At 30.4% G+C, this 27,479-nt stretch overlaps 1 protein-coding gene and 1 long non-coding RNA gene across 3 annotated transcripts; both read left to right on the forward strand.

Moving 5' to 3' along the window:
* The first annotated feature begins 12,545 nt into the window (after positions 1-12,545).
* Positions 12,546-18,804, forward strand: LOC101245333 (probable receptor-like protein kinase At5g24010). Its single transcript, XM_004234609.5, has 2 exons — positions 12,546-15,133; positions 18,402-18,804. Exon 1 carries the CDS (start codon positions 12,649-12,651, stop codon positions 15,100-15,102), a length of 2,454 nt encoding a protein of 817 aa, XP_004234657.3. The 5' UTR covers positions 12,546-12,648; the 3' UTR covers positions 15,103-15,133; positions 18,402-18,804.
* A 4,660-nt stretch (positions 18,805-23,464) lies between these two features.
* LOC112941053 (uncharacterized) lies at positions 23,465-25,643 on the forward strand. 2 transcript variants are annotated; one of them, XR_003245910.2, is made up of 2 exons: positions 23,465-23,752; positions 24,761-25,643. It is a non-coding gene; the product is annotated as an uncharacterized lncRNA (long non-coding RNA). The 2 variants fall into 2 exon arrangements; XR_003245911.2 differs by having other exon boundaries at positions 25,334-25,643.
* The last annotated feature ends 1,836 nt before the right edge of the window (positions 25,644-27,479 follow it).

The raw sequence follows: 27,479 nt of genomic DNA on the forward strand, positions 1-27,479 counted from the left end.
ATACAATTTTCTCACGTTTTATACAAACAGAAACGCAATTTATACATTTCGCTTCTGTTTGTATAAGTGAGAAAGGCGAGGGTGGTGAGCGAGATTTGAGAGAGTGGTGAGCGAGATCTGGAAGAAGGGAGAGAGGGGAACAAAACTATGTATGTATTTATACAATTTTCTCTGCTTTATACAATTAGAAACAATTCTTTTACACTTGTGTTTGTATAAAAAGTGAGGAAGCGAGCGAGAGATTGGAGGAGAGTAACGAGCGAGATATTTGGGAGAGAGGCGCCTGACAATTTTTTGCAAACCTTTGTTATGGAGTACAATTAAATCAAACTCTATCTACTCCATTTATTTTAAATTATTAGTATGCTATTATATATAATTTTTTATACTTTTAATTTGGCGAATCTGAATAATTAAGATTCAAACCCCATTAAATACAAATAAATGAGACCTAAATGCCTTGAAGTTGACCTTTGTAGCCCTTCATGACCCTTCTCACAGACAGACCCGTTACTTTAATTAATTAATTTTCTCATTTATACGTCTCGCATTCTAATTCGTTAAAGAAAAAATAAATAATCAAAACCAATTTAGTTTAAGTCAAACCCGAATTCACCCACTAAATCACTCAACTAATTAAAAACTCCATCCATCAGAAAATCGACGATTGAAGGGTGTTAAGAGAGGTAACGTCAAAAATGTTTTAGGTTAATGGGGTTTCCCTTTAGAAATAATGAATTTTTAATTGTTTTGGGTGATTTAGAGCCCGTTTAGGATATGGTGATAAACAAATAAATTTTAAGTTAAAAAATAAAAAAAAAAGTTAAACTTTAAATAACTATTAAGTCAAAAATAAAAAAAAGTATTTGATTTTTAACTCTTTTTAAAGATATTTTAACTAAATTTATTTTAAATTATTTTTTATTTCGTCAAACACTTTTAAAAGCTAAAAACAATTTAAAAGTAAATTTAATCATTTTTTAGTTAATCTAAACAGACTCTTAATAGATAAATCGGAGTTTAGTTTGCATTTAATTAGTTTTAATTAGTTATTTTTCTAATATATAATGCGACACGTATTAAATGAGAAAATTAATTAGCTCAAAGGGTTGTTTCTGATAAGACTAATAATGGGCCACAAAAATTAACCCAAAGACATTTTATGTAATTTTGTGGCCAATAGATCAATGATCAATTTTAATATAATCAACTTTCACATAGTAAACACAAAATTTATATTTATATGCTATAGAAAAGTTTGCATAATTACGTTCCATAGCAAACATAAATATGTATAATTCGATATACATGTTCAAAGAAATCAATTGTATAATTCGCTACACATATAACAAAAAACAAATTTTGTACAAATCAATTGTATAATTTGTGTATGTATAAAACGAGAAAGACAGAAAGACAAAAGAAAATTGGGTTGGGAAACATTTGTATTGTCTAATTTTAAGTGTAGGGACGAAGATATATGTATTTGCGTGTATATATACAATTTTCTCTCGCTTTATACAAACATAAACACAATTTATACATTTCGTTTCTGTTTGTATAAGCGATAGAAGCAAGGGTGGCGAGCGGGATTACGAAAAGTGGGGAGCGAGATAAGGGAGAGGGAGAGAGGGGGGAAAATATATGTATATATACAATTTTTTCTTGCTTTATACAAACACAAATACATTTTATACATTTGTTTTTGTATAAAAGTGAGAGGGAGCGAGCGAGAGAAGGAGAGTGGCGAGCGAGAATTTGAAGGAGAGAGGTGACTGACAAACATTTGCTACACGACACAATTAAATCAAAATGTGATTATAATATTTAATTTAATTTACTAATTTGCCATTATATATACAATTTTTCCTTTTAATAATTTAAAAATACTTTAGATTCTTCTTTGTTTATTAAATTATCATTTTAACATTTAATGTATCGAAAAAGATAAAACATTCCAAAAATAAAATGACATACCATACATAATTTTAATGCATATTTTGGAATCACGAGCTTTTCATGAAACACATTCAATACACAATTCACCAAGAAAAGAAGATGACATCACAAATCACCATTCATAAATAATAAAATATGAATCTCGAATTCAATTTTTGTGCACTTATCGTGCAAATAATATTTTTATACTAGTAATTTTATAATAATATGGTCTAATAAACAGGAAAATAGAATAATTATTTGTTACGAGTACACTACAAGATCAGTATTTAATTTCTTATTGAAATTTCTTTAAAAAATGTTTCGTGGTTATTTTTATAAATATTTTAATTGAATCGGTGATTAAAAAAAAGTAGTTTGTTTTCATAGAAGCTTCCTAGTATTTTAGTGAAAATTTATTTCCTGATAAATTTTGATCAAGTAAAAAATGTTTGAAAAATCATGTTTTATAACACAAATTTTTTATAATTCACGAATTATTTCTAATATGACATATCATATTAAATTATATTTATATTATAAAAGTTTTTTGTATTACCAGTATATATAATTTAATTTCTTAATCAAAACTTTACTAATATTCTATCAAATACTTAATTAGAGCATAAATGGAGGTGGCTGTGTGCCATTTTCCATATAAAACTATTCTTCATTGAGAATTTCAATTTTTCAAATTTGTGGTGTCATTTAATTTTCTTCGAAAAAATTGACAACACCATACCAAATGTGTCTAGTGGTTCAATTCCATTCAAAATTTAAAAAAGACCTCTTCAAATTTAAAATTTCATCCAAACCTATGCAATGCCATTTTTTTTTATAATAAAATTTCACGAAGAAAAATATTTTTCATGAAAAATGTTTTCTTGCAAAATAAGTAGATTTTTAACTTATTTACTCATTTTGATTGGTGAATAGAAATATCTTTTGATATTTGGTTGGTGAATGAAAAATATAATACCTCTTCTTAATAGATCGTTCCGTCATATAAAGTAATTTAACTTTCTCTTGTTAATTTTATTAGTTAGAAATATAATGTTAGGTTTAAATTCACAAGTTCTATATTACTTTTAGAATATGTCGAAGATTTTTTTTGAAGATTATTTCTGGTCAAACACCACAAAGTGAAAGTACATACATAGTATTAATTGTTGAAGTATTTATGATTAAGCTCAGGGACGGAGCTATCCATAGCTACGGGTGATCAAATGAACGATCTTTGTTTGAAAAATTATTGCAAATATATATATTGAATATCCATATTATTGAATAAATGTAAATTATTGAATACTCTTAACATAGTAAAGAAAGATAGCCAGTAATTAAAACTGTTCAAGTTCGCCTCGGAGGCTTGAGTTTGGAGCCCAAAGTTAGGCCTTTCTTTGATTTTTTTAGTTCCACTTTTTAAGTTAAAAACAAAAGTTCAGTTGAGTTCATTTTTAAGTTGAAAAAGAGAGAAGTATTAAAAATATTTATTAACTTGGTGAATTATTAATTTCATCTTCGAACCGTTAATATTCTCAAAAACACTTTTTACCTGATTAACTAAACTTAAATATACCGTGATCTTACAACATGAATGAAATATACCCCTAAATTTTTACAAAATTAAGATGTAATTTCAACACTATCTTGATTTCTTATTAAGAGTCTATGCTCCTACAAGAGTTTGATCACTTGCTATGTCATATGAAAAATCGGAGGTATTAGAGGTGTATCTAAGTTTAGTTAGTCAAGTAGAGAACTATTTTAAGGATGTCAATATCTCAGAGATGAAACTAATAATTTGCACCAAGTTCAGGAGTGTTTTCAATATTTCTCTCTAAAAAAAAAGAACACAAGTCATGGTTCCGTTTTGATAATAAAATATGAATACCTTTTCAAAAATTCTGACTCCATCAGTGATTAAGTAGTTTATACACCTTTACTTATTTACCTTTCTATTCAATGACAAGTCTAAAAAAAAAACTTATATATACATGTGAGTTAGTTGAGATGAACACCTCACCCCTTCTATTTCACTCATCTTTTTCCCCAACTTATATTATATATAATATACTTATAGGGTGGCCAAAATCTCTATTTCCTTGAATAGAAAAAGAAAAGAAGGAAACTTTGTGGACAAAATGTGGTTGAAGTACTCTAATTCTAATGACAAAAATGAAGAGTTAACTCTTGTTAAAGAAGAGGAAGAAGAAAGATTATTATCACAATGTGATTTGCCTAACAATAATGAAGAGAACCAAACAACTCTTGCAAGTGTAACAACACAAGATCAAGAATTTGATTTTTGCTCATGTGTTGGTGACTCTTTTTTAAAAAATTCAACAATGTGTACAGCAGATGAAGTTTTCTTCCAAGGACAAATTTTACCTCTAAGTGGCATCGATGTTAGGGGCGGACTTATAGTATCCAACGAAGCGAGTTTAACTGATTACTCTTCACAACATATAAGGTAATATATATAAATTATTGATTTTTTAAAAACATAAATTCTAATAAAACAGTTTGAACAGTTTTTGATATAAAATTAAAGGAGTTATAAGTATTTGAAGTTGAATTTGAAAAAAAAAAAGTAACTGTAAATTGAAGTTATTTTGGACCTAATTTCACTTAGCTAGGAGAAGAATGTTAGTTACAAGTTATGATTTAGATGTCAATTTGAATAATAAGGGTATAACTAACTCTTATATTATTTCCAAGTAAAATTATTGTAAGAATTTCTAGCTTCGTTACTGATTAATTAATTTGTGTATTGTCAGGACAGGGTCCATGAAACATGGTGACCATTCAATTGGGATAACAAATTCAAGTATTAATTCTTCCATTACAAAGTTTCTATGTTCCAGCTCGAACGAGCCTCAGATTCGAAATCCATTTCATTCTCAACCAAGTCCGACACCTCAAATTCGATTTTCAAAGATTACAAACATCAATAGTTGGAATCGAAAATCGACTTTGTGGAGCCTTTTTCGTGTTGGCCTAGTGACAATACCAGAAATAGCATTACAAGATCTTAAAATTCGACGAAACAAGAATTCAAACAATAGCAAAAATAACAACATTGACAATAGAATGAGATCTGTTCAAAGGAAAAAGGCATTTCTGGGAAGCTGCAAATGTTCAGTTGAAATAGTACCGTCAAAAGTGATTACCATAAACAAAGGAAACACCAATTGTAAAAGGACATGACAGTTCAATGAACAAAACATTTTGTGTTTATAGGTCCTAGAAAAGAGCTGCACCCCAAGGGTAGCACCATTGTATATGCCATGTCATCCAACTTTTGAACGGTCAAAGGTAGAAGGAAAAATGATAAATATACCTTGAACTATCGTAACTGATATGCACATATCCTTCGCCATATTTTAGTAATATTGATGCTCCTACCATTCAAAAACTAGAGCGTATATGCCCTTCACCCTAACGAAAGACTAAATAGGGATACGTGACGCAATCTTATCCATCGATCCGATGTCGGATTACTGGATAAGATAATGACATATGTATGTTCATTAGTGTAAAGAATATATATTGCTTTAGTGTTTGAACGACAATGACACCAATGTCCTTAAAGTATGATGAGAGGTATCTACATACCATTTACGATATTTCAAATATATATTTATCCTTTATCCCAAGTTAGAAACATAAAAATTAAAAAAGTATTGAGTAGTTTTTCCGTAATATATTTGATACCTAATTTGGAGTCTCGACTAATCCTACTATAATTTGTTTCATTCTAACGTTGGAACAATCAATCAAATATATAAGATCCATTTATATTGCAAGCCATGTAAACCGTTGTTATAACTGAACAACTTCAATAACATTCAATTTTACTTAAATTATTCAATTTTAACTTTGGTTATCCTTTTGGTTGAAATATAATCTGCAGTTCCTACCTCAAATTCGTAGTGCTTTTCTCCATTACAATTTTTTTTTTTTATCATTTATAACTTTATTCATTTGCTAATTTGATCAACTTATAATGACCTTATTAAATTTAAACAATTATTATCAACCTTTAGAATACTTGATATGAAATCAAATTTGTCAGTCTCTTCTCTCATTTTTTTTTATATTTAATTTAATGTAATTTCTTTTTAGTTCTACAAACTCTGTAAATGTATTTTCTTATTTATTACCTTTTAATTGTTAAAATTTTGAGAAACGACACAAATATGACATGCAATTTAGTTTATCAGCCATGTAAATCATGAATAATCAGATGGAGATGAAGTTACACAAAAATATATTATTCACAGATGTGTTACGCATATGAGATGATGTTATATTTTTCTATATATTGATACATTTTTTTTCAATTCAAGAAATTTTAATTTATTGAAATATATACAATATGACAATTTATTAGTTTAAATTATAATATAAATTTACAATAATTAACGTGAGATACATGTACAATAATGCATATGACCAGTTATTAATACAAAATATAAAAAGAGAGATAAAAATATAATTTTAAAAAAGGAATAGGTGAAAATATAAAGAGAGGAGAGGGAGCTGAGTGGGGGAGAGAGGTAAAATTACAAGTTACAAAATACAAAAAAGAGATAAAAATTATAAAGGAGAGAGAAAAAGGTAAGCTGAGGAGAAGGATACTTAAAATGTGTTACAACCTCAACTCACCCTCTATCCAGGTTATTCTCGTCAATTTTTTTAAGAAAAAAAATTATTTTAGGAAAATATTTTAAATTTAACAAATTTTTTATTTTTACGCTATCCCCTAAGCGAAATCTCGACATTTTTTTTAAAAAATATTATTATTGTAATGTTTTTTCCTTGGTTAGGTCTTGGGTCGGAAGTCCGAGTCAGGTAGGTCAAATCTCAGGATTGAATTTTGAAATGGTTATTCGGGTCTTGTCCTAGTTTGGGTAATGGTGTTGGGTCCTAGATCAATGATTCGTATTGATTTTCGAATAAAAAATTATTTTTCTAAAGAGTATATTTCAGTTTCAAGCAAAAAAATATTTTCTCAAATATTTTATAAAAATTAAGCAAATCACATAGTTTAATGGACAAATTACTTTCTATCCCTACTCTTTATCTATTTATCAAAAATCTCTTTTTTTATATGAATCTGGATACTTAATATTTAGGAATGATACTTAAATTAGAGCGGAAAGATACTTTAATATTTAATTTGTTGTTACCAGTTATAGCCTAAAAAAAGAATAAAATTTGTCCCACGATTCAATCGGACGTGTAACAAAATTAGAGTCTAATCTGAATAAACCTCTTACTGATTGATAGCATAAATGAATTTCAAATTGTCAAACCTTCACTTTGTTCTTCGAAAAAAACACGCAAAGCTTGACATAAGAAAGTTCTGGAACACAATTTGTGAAGATTCAAATAATGAATATTTCGATCTTGTTAAATCATTCTGGAACATGGGAAAGTGATGTTATATACGAGCGATACAAAAGTAATGGAATAGTGGTTGGAGAAAATATTTCGTTCATGAATCTTATTTCAGCAATTGCGGCTAAGTTGAGCGTTGATGAATCGAAAAAAATATCGAGATTAGATATGTTTTTGAAGGTAATTCGTTTCCTTTGTGTATTCGGACTGATATGGGTTTGAAATTGTACATAGAAATTACGAAACATGAGGTTGGATTCGGATTGTATCCTCTAACAACAAAAAATAATTGTTGTGGACATTGTGGACAAGAAGGTCACAATATAAGAACATGTACTTTCTTTCCAAATGATCCTTGATGATTATTTTTTTGTTATTGTTTTATGCTTCATGTGTAATAATGTTTCTGTATAATTTTAGTTTGCTAATAAGATTTGAACTTTTTCGTTTTATGTGATTATAACTTCATAAAAATGTTACAAGATACAAAATGTGTAGTGATACTAAATATATCGATTTTGATTGTATTATTTCAAGTGTAATGTATTGATAATTTGTATAGTCTCATTTACATAAAACGGTAAAAATATAATGGATCTGATAACAATCTTTTTGTTATCAACACATAATTGTAACCGATGCTAAATATATATAGAGTTTTATATGTTGCAACATGTTGAACGATACTAAATATATTAATTACATTATTGTGTATTAATAGTTAAAAATACACAAATTTATTTTTGATGATAAAATGTGTATCATATACTTAATAACTTTATGTATATTATGTATCTAATGATAATATTGTATCAGACGTTGTGGTTTATTGAAATACTAAACATTTTAAGTTAATTGTTTTGTATCATTTTGTGTAAGAACTGTGTAAATATAGTATCATGTATATTGTTAACAAAGTTTATAGTGTATCAGCAATAATTGTGTATATATTACTTTAACAAAATTAATTTATAGCGAGTTACTGTTAATTAAATTATACGTTTCGAGACAAAAATTGAAATTGATATACATATCTTGACAAAAAGAATTCTTCAAATTAATAACTACTTATTAATATTGTGCTGGAAGGATAAGTTATAAAACAAAATACTAATTAACTTAACTTCAACATAATATAAACCTAACAATTCTAAATCAACCAATCCACCTTCTGCCTATGTAGTGTAACCATATTTGGCCTTGCAGGATCGTCGGTATCACTAACATATCCAGCCTTGACTTTGTCCATACCATACTTCCATAACAATGTTCTGTATCTGTTGCGAAGATATTCACTTTGAAAACTAACAGATGGAATATTAATTTCTTCACTCAAGTATCCTGCATAAGCAGCTACATACATTTTACAATCCCTGCAAAAAAAAAAATGAAGATACATTAAATGAGAATTGAATGTCTAAGTAAATAAATTGATTACAATACTAACATGCTATCACTTTGTTGTTTCTTAATATCTTGAGCATATTCCACGAATGTTGTGAACCCAACAGTACACCCATTTCCTTGTCTTTGTACACCTCCAATAACAATCAATTAATTATCTCCATTTTATCAAAGAAACTACTATCATGTAGATAGTTTGAAACTGATTTATTTCCACAGAATGCACTCTTTTCCTTGACCCCATAGATGAGTCAGACACTCTTATCAACATTTCCTTTAAAACAATCACAACCAACACCCAACTAAAATCTATAAATGGTGTTGTAGGTTGGACCAAACTTTAGAGCATTCCTTGGAATATGTTTAATTATTTTTATCAATCTCCAACAGATATAAACAGTTTCTGTACTATTACCGACATATAATCATGTTGTGGTTTAACTAATACTAAATAACTAAAAGAACGTTACACAACATCATATTAATGAGTATCATTGTTAACTTTTACATACATCAATGTACATGAATAGTGATACTAAATAAAACATACATTGTCAATATGATACTTAAACAAAAGTATTACATATGTATATGTTCATGCACTTTGATACTAAATAACAATCAAATATTTAAACTTAAACATATTGCTATATTGAATACAATAATTTCATGTGCAACACATAAAAGGTACACAAATACACAAATTTTATTAGTCGTTATATAAACATATCAAACTGATACTTAAAAAAAATATCACAAAAATCAATATTCCTTGTGTGATTTCTGTTTACTTTAGATACTAAATAACATCTACATGCCAATATGATACTTAAACAATAATATTAGATACATTAATGTTCATGCAATTTTATACTAAATAATCAAACTGATACTTAAAAAGCATCACAAAAATCAATATTCCTACTGTGATTTCTGTTCACTTTAGATACATTAAAGTTCATGAAAATTGATACTAAATAACACCTACATACCAATATGATACTTAAACAATAATATTAGATACATTAATGTTCATGCAATTTTATTCTAAATATCAACAAAACATCCAACTTAAACAGATTAGATACGTCAATGTTCTTGTCCAACACATAAAAGATACACAAATACCTAAATATTTCATTTGTCGTTATACAAATAGACAAAAAAAATAACGTATCAAAAAATAATAAATTGATACTTAAGATATTATCTACGAAAGTTTAGTAGTTATGTGTAAGACATAAAAGTATCAAAAAATTTTTGTGTACCACGAGTGCAATAGAAATTTGAAATAAATGATACTTAAATGAAAAAAAAAAAAGCAATCATCAAACTAATGAAAAAGATACAAAAATCACGATGGATAGGGATACAAATGTAGATACCGTAGGTAACGTTGGTCGAATAATCGGAGGTGCCGCCTTTCTACCCTTTTCTTTTTGGTTTTTTGGTCTTTCGAAGTTGATGCATGTCTGTTCTTTGAAGAAGATCTCTTGCTAGAACTTGGATTTGTCATGACTATAGGGTCATGCGACTATTTACAACTCAAATCTTCGAAACTTTTGATTCTGGCAAATAAACTATAATTTTTTTAGAAAAGGAAGAACATTAGATACACAAAAAGTAAAAAAAAAAAAAAAGGGAAGAAATCTTACTGGAGAAGATGATAAATCAATCCTGAACTCTAAAGCGGATGAATAGGGATTGAATTTTTTTGAATTTCAAATTTACTTTAAAATTTTATTCGAAAATTTTAAGGGGGGGGGGGGGGGGGGGAATTTGGGCGAAATTTTTGGGGATGGGCCGAAAAGTTTCAGTTTTGATTTTCAACGTAAAAAAGTAAGTTAAGTATCATTTGGTGTAAAATAGAGAATTTTGAATTTTAATAAAAGAGTAGGAAAATATTGGAAATAGGTAAAGTAATGTTGTGTAGTTTAGTAATTATCTCCCAAGCCTTATAAAGAGTAACAATCCACTCATCTCATTAACCACCGATATGAGATTTTTGTCATTCTTTAACACCCCTCCTCACGCCCAATGCTTAGCATCTGGTGCGTGAGTAATTTTGATTTTAGGGCACCCAAAAGGTAGCTCAAATGGAGGAGTATTTCCCAAGCCTTATAAGTAGTCCAACCATCTCATTAACCATAGATGTGAGACTTTTGTCATTCTTTAACACAACCAAATATGAAAGATAAATTAAAAATCAAGTACTTGTTTTCTAAAAAATCATTTTACTTCATATCAAACACACCCATGAAGAGAGAAGCAAGCCAGATTGAGGAAATGAGAGAGGTGAAAGAATTTTTTGTTTTTTTTTTTTTAAAAAAACTCAGCATCTCAAAAAAGCTATGAATTATTAATATCTAAACTATTCCTATAAAATATAAATCTCTAGTTATGTCAAAATAATACTTTTCTCGTTCTATTAATTTGATTTGATACGAAGTTAAGAAAATAAATTAAATTTATAATCTACAATAAGTAGTAAACAGTTATAAATAAATATTCTAATATTGTAAATTATTGTTTAATATAGAAATGTCGTCTTTTTTAAACTTACTACGGAAAAAGCTAATTATATAAATGGATGGAGTAGTTATTTTTGAAATTCGTCATGTACATAAGATGATTCCCCACAATGCATGCAGCACGGGAATATATCCTGTGAGTAAAAGTTGTTATATTTTAAGCAAATTATCAGTCGGAGTTAGGTAGGGTTCATGAATTTAATAATTTTTTTGTAGATTTAATATTTAGAAAAAATACATTAAATTTTACCTGAACTGGCAATAAAATTTACGTTAGTATTTATTTATACAGACATTTAAATACCTCCTTAACAATTTTAAAGTGATTAAATATCACCCTAAGAGCTGATGTCACAAAGTGAGTGTACTCACTCGCCTAAAAACGCGTGAAATAATAAAAAAATAAAAGATTGAATGGTTATATCATACACATGATATTTTTTTTATTGACGAATTTATAACTAATAATTTTTATTTTTTTAATAAGTTAAATTCTTTTAAAATGTGAAATTTCTTGTTTAAAAGTAAATGAACTTTGTAGGTTCAATTTTTTTTTAAAAAAATAACTACTATTATCGTTTTCTCTTTATTTTGTCTTCCTCAACTATTTCCTTCACCATTAAAACACTTCTTATGCCTTTCTTCTTCTATATTAGTCATTTTTTCATCTCTATCCTCACTAACTATTTATCAATCCACAAAATTCAACACCTAATTCATATTTTTGAATGTAATTTTTTTGAATTATAAGTGACCTATTTTAAATTCTATATGCAAAAAGTTGTGGGTCTATCAACTTTCTTATTCAATATTCATTTTTCATTTGAGTTATTAAAAAAAAAATACTTTCAGAAAATATCATTTTTATATGATAAATTTGTAAAAGAGGATTTGAAGAAGAAAAAGTACATATTCTTTTTATTTTTTTTAAATAGTGAATATTGAAAAAGAAAACAATAATTGAAAATAGAAAATGATCAAAAAAAAAAGAAAAAGTGGATGAAGATCGAAAATGGTGAAAATTAAAAAAGAACAATGAGAAGGGGGAGGGGAGAGGGAGGGTGGGGGGTAGAAGAGAAGGGATAGAAGAAGGTCGGACAATTTTCATTTTAAAATTCATTTCAAATTAATTAATTAGTGTAATAAATTAAAAAAAAATATTTAAGAAAAAGAGTAAATAAGTTAAAAAAAAAAAAGTTAATTTAAAAATTTTGATGTATTTTGTCTGTAAAATATTAAACTTTTAACAGAACTCCGCCTATGAAATGATTGCCTCACAATTACTACCTACAGTCTTCCCCCAAGTCAACATGCAGTCATCTTCAACCTTTTTCTATTACTACTTCACTCGGCTCTGACTAAAACATTAATGGCTATTCTACTTTCATTTCTCACTTTTTCTCTTCTCTTACTTCCATTTTCCATTTCCTCAGCACCTAATTACATCTTCCCTGAAAAACACTTCATCAATTGTGGTTCTGATTCTTCCATTTTACTCAACCGCGGCGGAGGCAGAACTACTTTTGCCGCCGACCCCCTCCGCAGTGACTCCGTTAAAGACCACACGACTACTGCAGCGTCAGCTGGAATCTATCAAACTGCTAGAAAGTTCACTAAACCTGGGTTATACAATCTCCCAATTGATGAATATGGGGTTTACATGGTACGGCTTCATTTCTTTGCTTTCGTTTCTCTATTGGATGCGGAATTTAGTGTTTCCGCTGCTGGGTTTTTGCTCTTGTCCAATTTCAGTATACCCAGAGGCACAACTTCCCCTGTTATCAAAGAGTTTCTGGTTCCTGTACTAAGAGGTCGTAATTTAAAAATCATTTTCAGACCTGATTCTTCTTTTGCATTTGTTAATGCAATAGAAGCATTTGTTACTCCTCAAGGTTTCATTTCTAATTTCAATGACACCACCCATGTCACTAGCAGTAACAATGATTTGTCCTCGACTGTTTTGAATGTTATTCATAGAATTAATGTTGGGGGTTCTGATATCACCGATGATACGGATACCATGAGAAGAAATTGGGTAGCTGATGATGATTACTTACTTATCAAAAGATTAGCTACGAATCATTCAATATATAGTAATAGGCCTAAATATGATCAAGAAAGAGGGGCTACTCAGTATGATGCTCCTGATTTGGTTTATAGAACTGCCAAAGAAATGAATAGTAGTCATGTTGTGACTCAAAGTAACAACTTCTTTAACATAACTTGGAGTTTTGATGTGAAGAGGAATGGTACATTTTTCGTACGTCTACACTTTTGTGACATTGTTAGTGTTCAGCGGAATGGTACAGTTTTCAATGCATACATATATGGTATGTTTGGTAAGCCAATTAGTCCATATGATAGATTTGGAGATTTTGGAGTTCCTTTTTATGTTGATTTTGTGGTGGATTCAGATGGTTCTGGTTTTATGAATATCTCAATTGGTCCTCGGAATGATTCAAGGTCTCTAAATGCTTTTTTGAATGGGGTGGAAATCATGGAGTTGATTAATGATCGGGTTGAGTGGAGTGGACAAACCAAGAAGAATGTTTGGATAATTGTTGGTTCTGTTGTTGGAGGCACGGTTCTCATTTCTGTTTCTATTATAGTGATCTTGTGTTGTTTGAAACCAAGAAAAGCACAAACGGTTGAGAACTCGAGTTGGTGGCCGAGGATGAGTGTTAAATCTGGAAGTACAGATGATAGGACTACTGTAAGAACTCCAATTGGTAGCACTACTCCTGATATGAACCTTGGGTTAAAGATATCTTTCGCGGAGATTTTGCATGCTACTAATAAGTTTGATCCCAAATTTATGATTGGTGAGGGTGGTTTCGGGAAAGTTTACAAAGGAACTTTACACAGTGGTGTTAAAGTGGCCGTGAAAAGAAGCGAAGCTGGACATGGCCAGGGTCTTATGGAATTCCAAACTGAGATAATGCTCTTGTCCAAAATCCGCCATCACCATCTTGTTTCATTGATTGGTTATTGTGATGAACAAAATGAGATGATACTTGTTTATGAATTCATGGCGAAGGGAACTTTGAGAGAGCATTTGTATAGTTCAAATGAAGATCTTGGTAAATCATCTTCACGGTCAGAATTATCGTGGGATCAAAGGCTTCAAATTTGTATAGGTGCAGCTAATGGTCTACAGTACCTTCATGCCGGCTTACCTGAGCCAACTATTCACAGGGATATTAAGTCAACGAACATACTTCTTGATGAAGATTTTGTTGCCAAAGTTGCTGATTTCGGTCTCTCCAAATCAGGTCAACCTGAAGAAACACACATTGTTACTGATGTTAAAGGTAGCTTCGGTTATCTTGATCCCGAGTACCTGAAATCAATGCAACTAACTCAAAAGTCTGATGTCTATTCTTTTGGAGTTGTACTTCTTGAAGTACTTTGTGCTAGACCAGCTGTTGATAACCTGCTTCCAAGAAATCAAATGAACTTAGCTGAATGGGGACTTTCTTGGCTAAAAGAAAACCAGATCGAAAAGATAATCGATCCATTTCTTGTTGGTAAAATTAACCCAAACTCTCTAAGGAAATTCGGAGAAACAGCAGAGAAGTGTCTGCAAGAGAATGGCACTGATAGGCCTAATATGATGGATGTGTTGTGGGACTTGAATTACGCTCGACAGCTTCAACACCCTACAATGGCCCAACAATCTCATGAGGATACCAAATCCGATGTTTCGTGGCAAATGGCATTGCCTGGTATAAATCGCTTACCATCTATAAATGTAAGCACAAGCTGTGTCAGTGTCACTGAAAGCGAGGTTCTTTCAGAATTGAGGATCGATGAAACCAGATGATTTGTGGCCTCGATGTTGTTAGCATTCATTGGTATGTAATTCCGTCTTAATCTACTTCATTCTGTCTAATGTAATTGTGTATCAAAACAGTATGTAATAGTCAGTGTTCAGTTTTAATTTCTGCATTGGTTAATAGGCAAATGCCTCTTGACAATGTATCTATATTAATAGTATATATATAGTATATATATATATATAATATTGATGATAAAATCTCATATCTATTCTCCCATAATGTCTAGTTTTAGTTTTTGGTTGTTCAAATTTATAACATATCATCCTCTCTAAAATTCTCTTATAATCTTCTTTTTTTTACAAAAAAAAAAATCCCCTCGGATACATTTCTGTCTCCTCTCAAATACATCCTTATTCCTTTTCAGATAGGCATAATACATATATTGGATCCTAAACTTGACTTTAACTTTGACATTTAACTTTCATAATGCACAAACAAACACTTTAACTATCCAATTTTTTAATAAATAAACACATGAGTTCTACATGACAAAATATACTTAGGACACCACGTAAGACAAAAAATGAAATGTAGGATGACATGTAGGACATGTGTCTCTATTTGTTCAATTTTATACAATTTTAAGTGTCTACTTGTGCACCCCCAAAGTTGAAGAGCATAAATGTGATTCAAAGCCAAGTTAAAAGACATATCTATGTATTATGCCTTTCATATATATCCCCTACTATCGGATACATCCCTCCTATTAAGTGTTGCAATATTTATAGAACTACTAAAGAATGTATCCGGAAATAATGCAAAATTCAATATTTTTACTATTGAAAAAACTTATGGAATAGAATATAATTAGTCGTATGAATTTCTATACTTTATATAAATTATACTAAAACAAATGCTTTATTTACTTTCACTCCAGAGTCTTTCATGGTACTTTTGTTGGTAACTTTTAATTATTACCCAAAAGTTCCATTGAAATAATCGTCTATTTATTTGTTATCAAACTCTACTTATATATTTTGTTCAGACGCTTAAATTTATTAGTCATAAATGATGAATGTGATACCAAATATTTTTAAATGTTAAAATGATTTTATAAATAATATTTAATTTAGAATAAAGTATTGAAATTGATAATAACCTGTTGAAATGTTTAGTGATAAGAAATGATAAAGAATTTTATAAGAATGAACTAATCTATCCTTAAGTTTTATTTATAAGAAATTATATATTAAAAGTATATGCATGGGAGAATAATAAATGACAAAAATAGAATGAAGAGAAAGGTTTATGAGTTCTATTATACGAAGAGTATTTTGATACTTTTAAAACATATGAGGTACCAAATAGTTAAGTAATTGGTCAAACGAAAAGTGTTTTTTTGCATTGAAATACATGTTGATCAGTGAGTGATACTAACAAGCTTTATGGTGTGAATAATCTGTTAAATAGTTAGTTAGAAGCAAGTTGGTGTGAGGTTAGTTAGTTACAAAATAAATAAGTAGATTAGTACTTGTATAAATACAGTTAGAAAACTTTCTAGATTCAATGTAACAAAATCTTCTCTTTGAATAATACTCCTTCTTCTTCTTCTCTGTAAAATCTGCATAGCTCAAACTCCATCTATGGAGTTATCATGGTATCAGAGCTAAGATCATAGCTAGCTTCTGTTAAAATCGATTCCGGATGCTTAGATTCACCAACAGACACAGGTGATTTCGAGGGAAAACAACATCCTAAGTCGTTGAAATGACAGTTAATAGCTCAAGTGAAAGAGAAATAGCTGGTAATGGTGGAGCTGGTAGTGGCACTACAAGCACAACCTCGTTTCCAGTAATTGATCATAATCATCCCCTCTATTTTCAACATACTGATACTGCAGGTAGTTCTTTAATTTTCTTACAGCTCACCGGTTCTGAAAATTATGCCTTATGGAGTAGATCTTTCAGAATTGGGCTAATAGGTAGAAGCAAATTAGGATTTGTCGATGGAAGATTTCCTAAATCTAGATTTGAACCTGAATTACATGAAATGTAATGCAGTAGTACTAAGCTGGATAATGAATGCTGTTAGGCCTTGTTTGATTAGCTCTGTTGTATATGCATCAGATGCAAGGAAAGTATAGATTGACTTGAAGGAACGTTTTGTTAATGGATCTAGGATTTTTCACTTACACAGGGAAATTCACACTTTTATTCAAGGTACTTTGTCTATTGCTGACTATCATTCTATATTGAGGGATCTTTGGGATGAGTATGACTCCCTAATGTCGTGTCCTAGTTGTCCTTGTCCAGAGTCTGAGAAGTTTGGACAACATTGTGACTATCAGAGATTACTGCAGTTTTTGATGGGGTTAAATGAGTCCTATTCTCAACCTAGAAGTCAGATTCTAATGATGAGCCCTATTCCTACACTTAATAAAGCTTATGCACTCTTAGTTGATCAAGTTATTCAGAGAAATATGGTTGTAGGTTCTAATTCATCTAGTGTAATCGAAGAGATTGCATTGTATTCTAACAGAAATGGACCAAGTACATCTAAAAGTTCTACATGTAGCTTGTATCCAGGTTCTACAAGTAATTCTTATTCAGGCAATGCTACACATGGATATGGTCCTCAAAGTGGAGGTTACAGTGGTGGTGCAAGTTCTTTATCCTTTGGTAACAAGGGTAGAAAGTTTCTCTTCCAGTGTGAACATTGTGGTTGCAGAGGTCACACCAAGGATCAGTGCTACAAAATTGTTGGTTACCCTGTTGATTTTAAGTCTAAACGAAAACCTCTCAAATCTGAAGTGTATGCAAACCAAGCTGAACATGTATATCCAAATGATTCTGAAGTTAGAGGAAATACTACTCAAGGCACAGGAGTTACAAATGCAAATTCACAATCAGGATCTTTCTTTACTCCAGATCAGTATAAACAAATTTTGCAGATGTTGACTACTCATGGTCATGAGTCTACAGCTCAATCTTCAGCCAATGTAACTGTTGTTAATGATGCAGGTAGTTCTCTTAAAGAATTCTTATGTGCATATGAAGGTAATAGATGGATAATTGACAGTGGAGCCACTCATCATATCACATCTAAGTTGAAAACTCTTATTAATGCTAAGCAAGTTCATACACATACAGATAGTAATGTTCATCTACCTGATGGTAAAGTGATTCCTGTGTCTCATGTTGGAACAACCAGTGTGTTAGACAATCATTCTATATCCAATGTTTTGTTCTTGCCTGACTTCAAGTTTAATCTACTATCAGTATCCAAGATCACTAAAGAGTTACATTGTATGGTTGACTTCTTTCCTGATTTTTGTATCTTTCAGGACCTCTCCACTGGTCAGGTGAAGGGGATTGGTAAAGAGGAAAATGGACTCTATATACTACAGGAAGGACCAAGTCATATTCCAAAGAAGCTGGTCAATAGTAGTAGAGGTCTTGATCAGTCCAATAAAACTGTTAATTTTGTTTCTCAATCTGTTTGCCTTGATGTTTGGCACAAACGTTTATGTCATGCTCTTATTGATATTATAAGGAGGCATGAATCTCTTAAGAACCTCAAAAGTATTGGTCATTCTCATTGTACTGTATGTCCTCTAGCTAAACACACAAAACTTCCATTTCCTGTTAGTTCTCATGTGTCTAAGAATGTTTTTGAATTACTACATTGTGATGTTTGGGGTCCCTATAGGGTACCTACTCATAACAATAAAAGATACTTTGTTACAATTGTGGATAATTTCAGTCAATATACTTGGATCTACTTAGTTACTTCTAAAGCTGATACAATTGTGGTGCTAAAACATTTTCTCCTTCAAGTTCAGAATGTATTTTCCACTAAGGTTAAGATATTGAGAACTGATAATGGATGTGAGTTCTTCAGTACTGCTTTTCAAACCTTATTGAGTGAGTTGGGAATTCTTCACCAAAGTACATGTGTTTATACACCTCAGCAAAATGGGATAGCTGAAAGAAAACACAAAACTATTTTAGCTGTGGCCAGATCTCTCAGGTTTCAAGCCTCTATACCCCTCTGATTTTGGGGTGAATGTGTCATGACTGCTGTTTACATTTCGAACAGACTTCCATCTAGGCTTCTTGCTTACAAGTCTCCTTTTGAGAAACTATATATGCATTCTCCATCACTTGCTCACCTCAAAGTATTTGGTTGCCTTTGCTATGCTGCCTGTCCAAATGTGCAGGACAAATTTTCATCTAGAGCTATTTCTGCAATGTTTATGGGGTATTATTCCACACAGAAAGGGTATTTACTATATGATTTACATACTCATTCTTTTTTTGTTAATAGAAATGTAGTATTTCAGGAACATTTGTTTCCCTTCAAACATCTCCAAGTTTCCTCCAACCCAATGTTTCCAGTTCTTGACATGTTACCACCTGATGATGTTTCCTTACCAACTCCTATTACTGCAACTCCTACTCCAGATAATGTTGTTTCTTCCCCTAGATCTTCTTCTCCTCTTTCAGTTGCACCTCTAAGAAGATCTGGCAAAACAAGTAGGCCTCCATTATGGCTACAGGATTTTGTGACACATACTAAGAATACTAGTTGTTCTTATCCACTTTCCAATCACATTACTTACTCTAACCTGTCATCTGGCTATCAACAAGTGTTACAAGCTTATTCAGCTGTAAGTGAACCTACTTCTTTTAAAGAACTGCCTCTGATCCTGCCTGGGTGAAAGCAATGGAACTTGAAATAGCTACTTTGGAGTAATCAAACTTGGACTATTGTTGATTTACCACCTAGTAAGAAGTCCATTGGCTGTAGATGGGTATATAAAATCAAATTCTTAGCCTCTGGAGAAGTGGAGAGATTCAAGGCTAGACTTGTTGCCAAGGGTTATAACCAGAAGGAAGGGGTTGATTATGGAGAAACCTTCAGTCCTGTTGCTAAAATGGTGACAGTCAGAGCTGTTGTGGATCTTGCTACTTCTAAAGGCTGGTATATATATCAAATGGATGTCCATAATGCCTTTCTGAATGGAGATTTACTAGAGGAAGTATACATGGATATTCCTCTTGGATTATCTAGACAGGGGGAGTGTAAGAAGGTCTGCAAATTAAATAAGTATTTGTATGGTCTAAAGCAAGCACCAAGGCAGTGGAATGTCAAATTAACTGAGGCATTAGTACAGATGGGTTTCAAACAAAGTCACTATGATTACTCATTATTTACAAAGGATGTTGATGGTGATATTGTGATTGTGTTAGTATATGTTGATGATCTATTGATCACAGGAAGCAATCATCAACTTTTGAATAATACTAGACAGGACATTCAAATGAAGTTCAAAATGAAGGATTTAGGGGAACTAAAGTTTTTTCTAGGAATTGAGTTTTCTAGATCTAGTGAAGGTATCTTGATGACACAAAGGAAGTATGCACTTGAATTAATTTCAGACTCTGGACTAGGAGGAGCTAAGCTTGCTTGCACACCACTAAAAGTCAACAAAAAACTCACTTCTCTTCAGTATGATGAACAAATTCCTAATGAATGTATCAAAAGTGACAGGGTACTTACGAATCCTACAAAGTATCAGAGACTTGTAGGAAGACTTCTTTATCTCACCATGACAAGACAAGACTTAGCTTTCTCTACTCAAGTTTTAAGTCAGTTCATGCATTGTCCTAAGGAATCTCACATAGAGGCAGCACTGAGAGTGGTTAGCTATATCAAAGAAGCTCCCGGCTAAGGATTGCTAATGCCAACAGGTAATACTACACAAGTTATTGCTTTTTGTGACTCTGATTGGGGAGCATGTTTGGAGACTAGAAGATTAGTTACAGGTTATTTTGTTAAGCTAGGAGAGGGGTTAACCTCTTGGAAATCTAAGAGCAAGAGACAGTTTCAAGAAGCTCAACAGAGGTAGAATTCAGAAGCATGGTTGCTTGTGTAGCTGAAGTTACTTGGCTGATAGGTTTATATAAAGAATTGGGAGTCAATGTGAGCCTTCATGTGAATATGATATGTGACAGTAAAGCAGCCATTCAGATTGCTGCAAATCCAATCTTTCATGAAAGAACAAAGCATATTGACATTGATTGTCATTTTGTCAGAGAAAGAATTTTTCAAGGAATGTTGAAGACAAAACATGTAAACAACAAGGAGCAACTAGTTGATCTACTTACTAAAAGTTTGGGAAAAATACAACATGATGTGCTGTTAAGTAAACTGGGAATGAAGAATGCTTTTCAACAATAAGCTTGAGGAGGGGTGTTGATCAGTGAATGATACTAACAAGCTTTATGGTGTGAATAATCTGTTAAATAGTTAGTTAGAAGCAAGTTGGTGTGAGGTTAGTTAGTTACAAAATAAATAAGTAGATTAGTACTTGTATAAATACAGTTAGAAAATTGTCTAGATTCAATGTAACAAAATCTTCTCTTTGAATAATACTTCTTCTTCTTCTTCTTCTTCTTTGTAAAATCTGCATAGCTCAAACTCCATCTATGGAGTTATCAATACAATCAAATAGTTAAGTGTTAATTTTTATCAAAATTTTCAGGCTTTTTATTGATTAGAAAATCTGAAATAAACACAAAACATTATTTGTTTTAACTACACAAATCTAATAACTTTATTAAATAGAGAAAGGGTCGCCCAACTCGGACCAAACCCTAAATAAACCTAACCATCTATGACTTCTTCCTTAAGATTAGGTTTCCTAATCCGCCACTCCTTCTTCTTCTTATCTCCAAAAGACCTCTACATTTGAAAAATGTTTTTCCTATGGCCAAAAGACATTTTGCCTCCTTAATTAAGAACATCGATTACCCACAACATTAGGAGGTTGAAGGCCCTGTTTGATCATAGAATAAATAGTTTTACAAGAAAAGGTTTCTTGGAGATACGAAGAGGAAGCAACGGCGGATTAATAAACCTAATCTTATGGAAAATGTCTTAGATGGTTAGGGTGTCTTGTTTATATAGGGAATTTGTTTGGTCCGAGTTGGGCAACCTTTTCTCTTTTTAGTAAATTAATTAGATATGGGTGGTAGGCCCAAATAAGTGATGTTTTATGTTTATTTCGACATTCCTAATTAATAAAAAGCCTGAAAATTTTATTTTTTTTAAAAAAATAAAATTAAAACCATAATTTAGGTTAAAAATTATGAATTTTCATAAATTTTGTTTACTTTATAAGCGCTTTTGAGTATTTACTAGACACATAAATAAGCTTGTTTAAAAATAAAAATAATTTATGAGCTAGTTTGATATGATGGAGAAAGCTACATAAAATATGTGTTTATGGGTTATTTTTATAGAGTTGGTCTTTATTGGGTTATTGTCATAAATTCGTCTTTATTGTATATTTATCATAAATGTGTGTAGTTTTCTCCTTAAAAATAACATTTTAAGTAAAGAAAGACGGAGGAGAATTTATTAGGAATAATTATTAAACTACACAACTTTACTTTATCTATTTCTAATATTTTCCTACTCTTTTATTAAAATTTAAAAATTCATTTTTTACACCCAATGATACTTAACTTACTTTTTATGCTGGAAATCAAAACCGAAACTTTCCCATCCCCAAAAATTTCGCTCAAAATTTTCCCCTTAAAGTAAATTTGAATTCAAAAAAGTCCAATCCCTATTCATCCGCTTTAGAGTTCAGAATTGGTTTTTCATCTTCTCTAGTAAGATTTCTTCCCCTTTTTTTTTCTTTTTACTTTCTTGTGTATTTAATGTTCTTCCTTTTCTAAAATATTTTATAGTTTTTTTTTTCAGAATCGAAAGTGTTGACACCCAATTTTGACCCACCTTGGTATAAATTAATTCTCGAGCTTCGTAAATTTTCCAAACAATTTAAATTAATTAGTTTTATAAATTTTGTGAAAATATAATAATATAATGTATGAATTTTATGTTACTTCGGATACTTTTGTCATTTTTCTTATAATTTTTAGATAGCCTATATATTTTGCATGATTATGTATATAGTTGGTATATTTTATGACTATTTCTCAAAATATTTTAAATTTTAGTAAGTATTTTATTTAAATAATTTAGTTTAAATTATGGTTATATTTTGAATCACTATTTTTTACAATTAAAATAATTATATTACTAGAATAAAGAAGCTCGTTGATTAATCGATACAAATTTATTTTATTTAAGGTTTAGTCAAATTTATTATCCTAACTCAATTTGTCCATTTATTAAATTAACCTATTCCCCCCTAAACTCATCAAAAACCAGATTTGAGCCTATTTCTTTTTCCAATTCCCCTTTTAATTTCCAGCACATACTAATTCTTCATTTATTCCAGGCCCACTTTTATTTTCAGACACCCCAGGCCCAATTACATGCCCATTCCAGCCTACATTATGTTCTTCCAGCCCTTTCCTTTCAAAAAACCCTAGTAATTCCTCTATATAAACCCCCCGTCTTCTTCAGAAAAGGGGTTGGAAAAATTTTGGGATATATTTTTATCACATAAAGATATACAGAGGAATTTTGAGGAAGCTCTCCGATTTTTTTCTTACTAATACTTTAGCTGGAATTTCCTAGCAAGATATATTTATATATAGGGGGAAGAATAGTCGAGCTACGAAAGCATAGCAAGTTAAGAAGCAAGGGCTTGTTGTTCAAGTTGTGGAAGCTCGTCTTTGCTAGCTCGTCCGTCTCTAGTTCGCTGCCCCGAAGGAGGTGAAATTCCCTAATTTCAACTCACTCATTATTTTATTCTGTTATCTTTCAGCAAATATGATGTTCTTTATCGGTTTCTTCCTCCTCTTGCTCGATCATTTTCCATTTTCTGTGAGTTGTGTTTGATAGTGATGAGATTTTTCGTTGGGTTCCGAACAGTTTATCCGCGTTTAAGGTATATATAAGTTTGATGATATGGACTGCTCTTCTTCGAACACCATGTAGATTGATGATAGAATGAAAGATTTATTGGTGTTGTTCCTAGGATTTGGATTTGGTCTATCATTGTTTGATTATTTTTTGTAATTTTTTGAGCATGTTCTCGTTCTTTTCGTAGATGCTTCCCCTGTGTTATCCTTTCTTTTTAGCCATCATGAGTAGAAGTTGCTTGGCATGTGATGTTAAGTCATCACTCTATTTCATTAGGTTGGATATCAATCGAACGCCAGCTCTTCCACACCCTCTTTCGAATGTTTACAGCCTTGAGAGGCTGATTTTACTTCGTCATGGCTGAACTATTTGCTTTCTTTTTGTGTATATGCATTTGACCTTGTGGTTAGCATCATTCCGTCACTTTGTTTAGATATATGAATTTGGATGCTAATGCCTTAGGTTGTATGTTGTTAGCTTTGACCTTTAGCCTCTTTTTCATTCCTTGATTATCCTTTGTCATGTACTGTTTATGCTGTTTACCATGACATTGCTGTCATATTTATTTCTTGGACATGAGATGTTCATAAGTGCATACCCATGTTATTGTTCCTGCTTGAAGTTTGTTGTCGATTGTCTTATTCATAAGGCATATGTGAAGTTATGGAAGTAAAGGGAGGGAGTATTAACCCATATGTTGTCATTTGTTTTCCCTCTTGACACCTTGCTGCTTGTGTGCCCAAGATTTGTATGATTCGATCTGAGTGTGTTTCCTTTTATGTGTGGTTTGTTCATCCGATCGAGTAAATATCATAATCTTTAAAATAAGATAAAAAATTCTTTCTTTCTTTTCTTTAGATGCTGCCATTCTACCTTGCCAATGTTTTTTTTTGTGACATCGATTCGAGTCCACTTTGGACTCCATTCTCACATTCCTACGAGTTGCAAATCCTCGAGTCATCCATTTTCAAAAGTCTAGAAGGCCAAAGCTGATTTGCAGGTCGAAACAGCATAAATGCAGTGCTGGAAAAGTGGCTGGAAATTATTTTGCAGGGATTTGAAGAAGATGTATACAACAATATACATATTTTATACACAGTTATATACTGATATACAAGTCTAAAATGCACTGGTGGATCCAAATTCGAAATCTGGACTTGTTCAGTGAAGATAGGTTGCTAAAGGGAACTTTCAACTTTTGAAAAGTTGAAAAACAGTCTGATATACAGCCTATATACACTGATATACAGAGACGTTATACCTTAAATATGTGTAAAAAATAAATATGAATTGCAGGTTAACCTATAGAGACGCCGATTTCAGATAAAATACGGAAAAATGCAAAAGATATGTACATAGGAATCCATATACATTGGTATACATTTCTGGGTAACGATACAAAATTGTTAAACAAGTTTTAAAATGGTACAGGTACAAATACGCAGAGATAATATGGAAAATACAGGGTGAATAGCGAGAAACACGTATTCAAACAAGTGCAGGCCTCAAAAAGTCTAATACGAATTGGATATATATAGTATACATCATTTGTATACTTTAATTTTTTTTCCAGAAAATGGGCCAGGACCCTTTAGCAGACTTTATTTTTTAAAATAGGACCAAGGGTCCAAATGTTTTTCTTTTTTGGGAAATTTTTCAAAATGTCAATATTTTAGCATTTAAGAGGGCTCATTAGTAACATTTTCAATATTTAGTAAAAATGTCAAATTTTAGTTTGTTATGTATCTTATTTATGTTTTTATTATTTGTTTTTATTTAATGAATATAATTATTTAAGAACAAAAGGGAGAAAATCAAGGGAGAGAATATTTGAAAAAAAGGTAAGGATCCTTAATTTTCTCATCAGTTACATTTTCAAATAAAATTTAAATCTTATTCTTTTTCTCTCTCCAGAATTTTTACCTTTTTAAAATTATATTCATTTCACAATATATTCTATTTATATTTATTATAGTTTTTTATTAGTTTGTATTCATTCCAATAGGTATACCGAATTTATCTATATAGTCATTTAAGAAATATATTTGTATTTTCATATATTTTTTTCCTATATAGTTAATTTTTCATCAAAAATATTGTATGTATTCATTTCAATATGTATTTTATTTGTATTTCTATTTATTCTAGTTTTTATTTAGAATTTTGTATAATAATATATAAAATACAAAATATTAGTATGATGAAAAAGTGAATGAAATATAAATTTGAAAAGAAATAATTGAATATTTGGTGTACTCATTCTTAAATAAAATACATAACTAGTTGACATACCTTTAGAATAAAATACAAATTAGAAAAAAATGTCAAATTCATAAACAATGCAACATAATTTTTTAATGAATGCAACTGTTAATTGTAAAAATACATACTGACTAATACAGTATCAAAATTCAATATATACTTTCAAATTTATGAATACAAAAAACAATAAAACTATGAAATACAAAAATAAATACTAATTGTGGTATATTGAAATAACTATAAAAAAAAACATAATACAAAATGAATTAAATATATGAAATACGATTCCAAATCTATGGATACAAAATATAATAAAATAATGAAATACAAAAATACATACGTCATGTAAAACAACAACAAAATTCAATATACACTTCCAAATCTATGAATACAATAAACATCAAAACTATGAAATATACACAATCAAACTCATATAATGTGTTATATTGACATAACTAACACACACACACACACAAAAAAAAAATAGAACACAAAATACAATAAATATATGAAATACAAAAATAAATACTAACATAACACAATAAAAATTTCATATACACTTCCTAACGCATTGTAACATGAATTTTTTTTAATCTTAAAAATTGCTAAACAAATTAAACTAACATGCAAGACACAGAACATTTAAAAAAAAACTCTTCTCCAACAAATTGGTCTTCTTCAACTTCATGGTTATGAATTTGTGTGGGATTTTGCACATCGATGGATTCAGGCATTTTTCTCTGTCGTATATCCTCCTTAGAAGCGGAACCTACATTGTTGTTTAATTCTTGAGTGAAAAAAAAAATTAAATGATGGAATATCGAAAGAAGTTTGATTATTTTGTCTAATAACTCTAGTAACTCTCTTGAAAATGTCAATTGAAGAGAGAATTATGTAGTCTCAAACCCTAAAAAATATTTTAAGGACAACAACAAAATTAAAGAAAAAAACACTAAAATCAGTAAGTAAATAAATAAGGAATCTGAAAAACATAATATCCAAATCAACTTTAATCTTCAAATCAAATCTTGCAACGAAATTGAATGAGAATAGTAGAAAATATTAATATATTGAATCGAAAATCTGTGGAATTGATTTGGAAGAATGTTAGAGAGAGAAATTAAAAAGAAGAATAAGAAAAGAGAGAAAAATCTGGAAATTTGATTCGGAAGAAAGTAAGAGAGAGAAATTGATAAACTTAAGAAAAGAAAGAAAAAAATTAAAATGACATTAATATTTATCCAATTAAATAAATATAGGAAAATGTGTAATCTATGAGAGAGAAAGAAAAGCTGTAAATAATGAGAGACAAAAT

This window comes from Solanum lycopersicum, chromosome 3 (genome assembly GCF_036512215.1).
Source record: "Solanum lycopersicum chromosome 3, SLM_r2.1".
Taxonomy (NCBI): Eukaryota; Viridiplantae; Streptophyta; class Magnoliopsida; order Solanales; family Solanaceae; genus Solanum; species Solanum lycopersicum.

What these genes read in the sequence shown, in the direction of transcription:
- LOC101245333 (XM_004234609.5), top strand. Translation starts at nt 12,649, where the DNA reads ATGGCTATTCTACTTTCATTTCTCACTTTTTCTCTTCTCTTACTTCCA.